Raw genomic sequence first — 6,937 nt, forward strand, 5'->3', positions numbered from 1 at the left:
AACTTCTGACCTCATGATCGGCCTGCCTCAGCCTCCCAAAGTGCTGGGTTTACAGGCGTGAGCCACTGCACCCAGCCTGTCTCTCTTTTAACACTTATATATTGATATTTTCTGGACTATGAAAGCCCTGTTGGGTGCCTTCCTGACCCCTACCTCTTTTTTTCACGATTCTCCTAGGACACGGCTGAAACCAGTCCTGGCTCAGAAAACAACCACATCTGTCAAAGGAAAGGAAGGTAGAGCTGAGGACAGTGGCATTCGGTGACAGTATTTTTGAAACCTGACATGGGGGCACTTATTTTGACAATTCTAAGACAACAGTGTCTCTAAGGGATTTTTGGACGTGGCCTCTGTCATTCTGCAGCTGCAGTGAGTCCAAACTGCAATAGGAAAAGGCCACCAAGGCAGGCGCCTGTAATCAGCTACTCTCGAGGCTGGGGCAGGAGAATCGATTGAACCCAGGAGGTGGAGGTTGCAGTGAGCCGAGATCGCGCCACTGCACTCCAGCCTGGGAGACAGAGCAAGACTGCCTCAAAAAAGAAGAGAAAAGAAAAGGCCACCAGATGCAGTTCAGTGGGTGCCCAGCCTGGCTGGTAGAAGGCCAGTTCCATCCCAGCTCACCCCTTCCCACTCACCAAGTAAGCCCCTTCGCCACCCCTTCCCTCCCTGTCCTCTCCCACTGCACGAGCCCATCGGCCACCTGACCCTTTCCCCGATCTCCTGTCCAGCCACAGAGCAGGACTGTCACGCTCACAGGCTTCCCCTATCTCTTTTTGCAGGTCAACCTGTCTGCTCTCAGCCACCGCACCCTCTGACTCAACAACTTCCTCTTTGCAAATTTCCTCTTTGCCCTCGGGAAATACCAACTGCCCTGGCCCCTGTGTGGTCCTGGACTGTAGCCTGGGCTGGTCTCAGAGGCAGCACCGTTGGGTCCTCTCCTCTCCACCCAGGCCCCACAGGGGAAGTCCCTGGCTCTGGGGCCAGTTTCCTCCCCTCCCTTTACTCACTCTCACTGGTTCCTCTTGGAGAGGGGAAGGGGCTCAGCCCCTGGGATGGAAGAGGAGACACAGGCAAACTAAACCTGGAACCATGCAGGGGGGAAGCTGCAGCAAGACCAGTCTCCGCTACCAGGGCGGACCCTTCTGTTTGCGCACCTCTGTTCGCACACCGACCCTCTGCCTATTTTTGTGCGCGTGCACGTGTGTGCAGTAAAGGAGACCTCGAGGAAGGGATTACCATGGCTGAATTGAAGAACTCACATTTGGGTCACGCATATGATCTTTATATGAAGCCTGGCTTTCTTTTTGTTTTTTCAGACAGGGTCTTGCTCTGTCGCCCAGGCTGGAGTGCAGTGGTGCAATCACAGCTCACTGCAGGCTCAAACTCCTGGCCTCAAGCGATCCTCCTGCATCAACCTTCCAAAGTGCTGGGATTAAAGGCACCAGCCCCTGCGCCCACCCTGGCATTCTGTACTGGGATACAGACAGAGTTAGACTTTCTGCTAAGTCCACCCCATCAGAGCAAAGATGGCACACATGTGCTCAGCAGTCCCTGCATTCCCCCGCGCTCAGGTTGACTCTCCAGTCTGTGCACCACTTCCCACCCCCACACCATCTGTCCTCACCACTACCCCTCCCAAACATCGCCAAATCCTCAGCTCTTGCACACAAACCACACCCATGAGTGGACTCACGCAGGCACTGGGGCTTCTGAGAACTACACCCAGCCAGAAACTCTGAGGAGAAACCACGAGGCCTCCGGCTGCCTCCGTCCATGGGTGGGGAGAGTGTGATGGCATGGACCAGGGCCAGCCTAGAGTCCAGGTGCCCTGGGAAAGACGAGAGGCCACAGGCCAGTGGCCCCACCCAGTCATGCTCCAGGCCACCCCTGGGGCCGAGAGCTAAAGGCAGTTTGGGGCTGCCAGGTTTCCATGCCCCTTGCAGATACGGGGCAAGGGTGCTTTACAAAGTTAATCCCAGGAGGGAGTTTGCCAGGTTCTCTTGTCCTTCTTCTTCCAGACTCTGGTCAACCCGGGGTGTGGGGGTTGGGGGGTGGGGAAGGGAGTATCCTCGAAGAAATCACAGGTCAGGTAAATTTGGTGGATGGAGACTCAGCAGCCAATTCCAAGAACAAGAAAGAGCGGGAAGCGGCGATGGGGAGAAGTAGGGGTGCACGCGGAGGATTTAGTCATTCATTCCACAGACGTGAGCCTGTGCCGGCCCTGCCCTGCCCAGGTGCTGGTTGTGGGCACTGGGTGAGGACGCCGGCAGGAAATCCTGGGCTGAAAAGCCTGATGGGAATTTGGAGTGAAGATGCAGGTGAGGAGGCCAGGCATGGTGGCTAATGCCCGTAATCTCAGCACTTCAGGAGGCCAAGGCGGGTGGATCACTTGAGGTCAAGAGTTCAAGACCAGCCTGTCTAACATGGTGAAACCCCCATCTCTACCAAAAATACAAAAAAAAGTAGCCGGGTGTGGTGGTGGGAACCTGTAATCCCAGCTACTCTGGAGGCTAAGGCAAGAGGATCGCTTAAACCTCCGAGCTGAGGTCATGCCATTGCACTCAAGCCTGAGCAACAAGAGCGAAACTCCATCTCAAAAAAAAAAAGATTTGGGTGAGGATGGGGTGCCAGGTGGAAACGTGGGGGTGAGGTGACAGAGTGATGGTAAGAGGGAAGGTGCTGGAGGCTGGCTGGGATTCCAGCCTCCAGCCTCACTATTTGCCAGCACTAACGGGCAGCCCCATCTCCAGCTTCCGGCTCATCGGGAGCGGGGGCGTCCACAGCCCCATCCTCACCGCCCACCAGCGGCTCCTCTTCCCCCTTGAGGCTGGGGCCTGACCCAGACTTCAGCTCCTCCATCACCAGGGAGCCCTGGCGAGACTTCCGTCTGCCAAAGAAAGTGGTGAGCGTCGGCCGCTGGCCAGATTCCCCCCCATCAGGGACCCCAGAGCCCTTGTTGCCCCCGGACCCTCCCACGGTCACTGTCATGGCCCCCTCCTCAGGAACCTGGGCTGGCCCAGCCCAGGCGTCCACCACCCCATTGCGCTTGCCACCTCCGCTCAGCACCAGGGCCCCTGTCCGCCGCTTCTGCCGCCGCCGCCACAGCAGGAGGAGAGCCACGAGGACCATGACCACCAGCAGCGCCGCAAGCACCGCCACCAGCAGCATGCCTCTCGAGTCCTCATCTGGGTGCAGGAAGGACCCAGTGCTTGCGTTGGTGGGGGTCGTTGGAGTCATCATTGTGGATAGCTTTACACTAGAGACCTGGGGTTCACTGGCCCAGCTGGAGGGCTCCAGGGAGGCAGCTGCCGTGGTAACAGGGGGTCGAGTGGTCCCAGCAGCGGTCTCCAGAGAGCTAGCTACCATGGTGACAAGAGATCCAAAGGTGTCACTGGAGCTCTCCAGAGATCCAGTTGGCTTGGTAACAAGGGATCCAGTGGCCCCACTGGAGGTCTCCAGAGAGCTAGTTGCCATGGCAAGAGAGGGTCCCCTGGTCCCACTGGGGGTTTCCGGAAAGTTGGTTGTCACGGTTTCATCTGTCACAGTGTGGGATCCTAGAGAGCTTGCTGTTGTGGGCGCAGGCGGGTGACTGGTTGCACTGGTGGTTTCCAGGAGCACTGATGAATTATTGAAGGAAACTTTCTCCAAGGTCATTGGCTCAGGTACAGCGAAACCAGTGCTGGCACCAATGGAAGTCCCAACAGGGGATCCCTCATTGACGGATGTTACAGGAGGTGGGGCTGAGGTCTGGTCCCTGGTGCCATCGTCTTTAGGGTCACTTATCAAAGTGATGTCGACGGTTGAGTTGAGGCTCAGGCCCTCACTAGTAAGGACCAAAGGAGCAGAAGACCCTCCGGGGGTGGGTGTCTGCACAGCTGTCATGTTCCCCAGAACCTCTGGGCTCACCACCAGCACCCCGAGGAGGAGGAGAAGCGTGGCCATATCCAGGCAAACAGGCACGAGCAGGAACTGGACCTGCAGGTGGGCAGCCGGAGAACAGAAGACACGGGAGTTGCCAGAAGACCTCAGCAGACCTCCCCTCTGCCCACGTCCCCTCCACCAGCCAGGCCCAACCTGCGGTTTAACGGCTTTTTCCATTCTGGCTTTTACTGTTATCAGTAATGACAGAGGAACAGATGCGGGCAGTTCCCCCATCAGCCCCATCCCGAGGCTTCCTCCAGCCTCCACAGCTCAGACTCCAGCAGTGACCACCCCCTCCTGGCTTTCGCTGACCCTGAGCAGCCCATTGGCTCCCGATCTCTTCCCATCATCACCATCATCACCTGTCCCAGTCTTTTCAAGCCTCAGGCACATTCCCAGGCCCACTGAGGCCCCTGCCCCACCAAGTCTCACCCTCTTACTGGCTCCACTGATAAGGATGCAGGGCTGGGGCCAGGTCACTCCACCACCTCCCAAGGCTGGGGCAAGACTGGGGCGGACAGGGCCCCAAGGGGAAAGGAAGTGGGCCCTGGCTCCACCCACCCACCCCTCCATCCTGCCCCACCCGCCCTGCTCCCACAGCTGCTGGGCGAAAACAGCATTCTTCAAGGGCCCGCGTGGTGCCTGGGGTTCTGGGGCTCACCTGAGGCAGGCAGGGAAGTGCGGGGTCTGGAATCCTGACTCCTGGCTCTGGGCTGAGGAATGGGATGGAAGGGGTGATGCTGGGGAGGGCGGGGCTCAGAGGCGGGGTGGCGGGAATGTGCGCCTGAGAACTTGAAGGTGCAGAGGAGGAGGTGGGAGGGGTGGGTGGTTTCCTTTGCATTTGTGGTCCCGAAGCTGTTAGGCCAGGAACTGAGTGGTGCCATTTCCTGCCCTCAGAACTCCCAGGAAGTAGCAGGGCAAGAGGAAGCCCCCAGTCTGGCTAGGCACTGTGAAAACCTTTGCAGGTTGGTGAGCTCCTGACTCTGTCACGGGGAGCTGGGGGTCACCACAGAGGCCCCCAGTGGGGGAGGCTTGGCTAAACCAAGGTGGTTCCTACGCACTGCATATGCTAGGATCTCATTTCTGCAGACTAGTAAAGATGTGGGAATCTGTATGGAAAACCACCTGGAAGGATATCCACTAAGGGATTAACCTAATTGTCTTTGGATCGGTGAGAGTAGGGGGTGGGGATATTTTCTTCTCTGAATGGTTTCCATTTCCTGACTTTCCTCTAATGAGCAAGCTTCAACTCTTGGTTGGTTTTCGTTCTTTAAAAACGAAATTCGGTGCTGGGCGTGGTGCGGCAAGCCTGTAGTCCCAGCCAAGATGGGAGGATCCTTTGAGGCCAAGAGTTCGAGACCAGCCTGGGCAACATAGCAAAACTCCTGTCACTAAAAAAAAAAATAAATTTTTTTTTAATCAAAACTGATTTGTATATCGTAAAAGTAATGTGTGCACAATAGAAGATTCTAACAGGCCCATGGAACTGTGTCCTATCTACAAGCTGATGAGTTTGTCTGACCCAAACACCTGAGACTCCTGGATGAGAGCTGCAGGAATTCATTGCTCACAGCAAGCAACAGCAGTGTGATGTTTGCGTCAGTTCCCTTTACCGAAGTCCTGCGGGGGCAGCATGGAAGGGCCCAGACTGACACCACAGCTGCAGAGCGCTGAGCGTGGGAGATTCCCCTCCTCTAGGGCCCCTGGTAAGCCCAGTGTCCCGCAGGGGAGCTTGCTGCAAGCACAGCACTGGCAAATGGCTTGAGTACCAAATGCTCAGAGACAGGGCGTGGTAGCTCACGCCTGTAAGCCCAACAATTTGGGAGGCTGAGGCGAACGGATCACCTGAGGTCAGGAGTTCGAGACCAGCCTGGCCAACATGGTGAAACCCCATCTCTACTAAAAATACAAAAATTAGCTGGACATGGTGGCGGGCATCTGTAGTCCCAGCTACTCAGGAGGCTGAGGCACAAAAATCACTTGAACCTGAGAGGTGGAGGTTGCAGTGAGCTGAGATGGTGCCACTGCACTCCAGTCTGGGTGACAGAGTGAGACTCCATCTCAAAAAAAATTTTTAAAGTGCTCAGTAACTGGCATTCTTTTTTTTTTATTTTTTTTTTTAAGTAAATAGAGGTGGGATTTCATCATGTTGGTCAGGGTGGTCTCAAACTCCTGACCTCGTGATCCTCCAGCCTCGGGCTTCCAAAGTGCTGGGATTACAGGTGTAAGCCACCGCACCCGGGCAACCTGGCATTCTTGATACACCCTAGACAACAGACAGAAAGGCTCCAAACCCACCACCTCCAGATAAATATTCCTGACAATGCCTGTGTCTACACAAGCAGGTATTCATCGATTTTCATGTTTCATACTTTTCCTTTGTTACTGAACAATGCTTGGGAACACACACACACACACACACACACAACAGTTGCATAATATTCCAAGTAATACACTATAATTTTTTTTTTTTGAGACGGAGTCTCGCTCTGTCACCCAGGCTATAGTCAGTGGCACAATCTCAGCTCACTACAACCTCCAACTCCCGGGTTCAAGTGATTCTCCTGCCTCAGCCTCCCAAGTAGCTGAGACTACAGGTGTGTGCCACCATGCCCAGCTAATTCTATTTTTAGTAGAGATGGGATTTCACCATGTTAGCCAGGATGGTTTCAATCTCCTGGCCTCGCAATCCGCCCCCATCAGCCTCCCAAAGTGCTGGGATTGCAGGTGTGAACCACCGTGCCAGGCCAGAAATATACTATAATTTAAGTATTCCCTAGTGATGACCATCAGCTTGTTTTCCAACATTTCATAGTGCTGCAGTAAATATCCTAGTTTATTTTACTATAATTATTATGCATTTCTGTTTCAACAAGACAGAAAAAAAGGAAAAGAAAGAGGTAGAATGAAAGAGAAGGAGAGAAGGAAGGAAGGAAGGAAGGAAGGAGAGAAGGAAGAAAGGAGAGAAGGAAGGAAGGAAGGAAGGAAGGAAGGAAGGAAGGAAGGAAGGAAGGAA

General features: G+C 54.9%; 1 protein-coding gene across 5 annotated transcripts in view; it reads right to left on the reverse strand.

Moving 5' to 3' along the window:
* Positions 1 to 2,487: 2,487 nt before the first annotated feature.
* The window catches only part of SPN (sialophorin), a 7,364-nt gene continuing 2,914 nt past the window's right edge, over positions 2,488 to 6,937 (reverse strand). Inside the window, exons 1-2 of one of the 5 annotated variants that reach the window (XM_032243177.1) lie at positions 4,583 to 4,817; positions 2,488 to 3,975 (exon numbers count right to left, since the gene is read on the reverse strand). In XM_032243177.1, the coding sequence (XP_032099068.1) occupies positions 2,728 to 3,975; positions 4,583 to 4,762 (1,428 nt within the window). In that variant the 5' untranslated portion in view covers positions 4,763 to 4,817 and the 3' untranslated portion in view covers positions 2,488 to 2,727. Of the gene's footprint in view, positions 3,976 to 4,283; positions 4,510 to 4,582; positions 4,818 to 6,937 lie in introns of those variants that run through there. The other 4 variants (XM_032243178.1, XM_032243180.1, XM_032243181.1 and 1 more) reach the window with 4 other exon arrangements.

Source organism: Sapajus apella, unplaced genomic scaffold, assembly GCF_009761245.1.
Source record: "Sapajus apella isolate SASKATOON/1434 unplaced genomic scaffold, GSC_monkey_1.0 scaffold51, whole genome shotgun sequence".
NCBI classification, from domain to species: domain Eukaryota; kingdom Metazoa; phylum Chordata; class Mammalia; order Primates; family Cebidae; genus Sapajus; species Sapajus apella.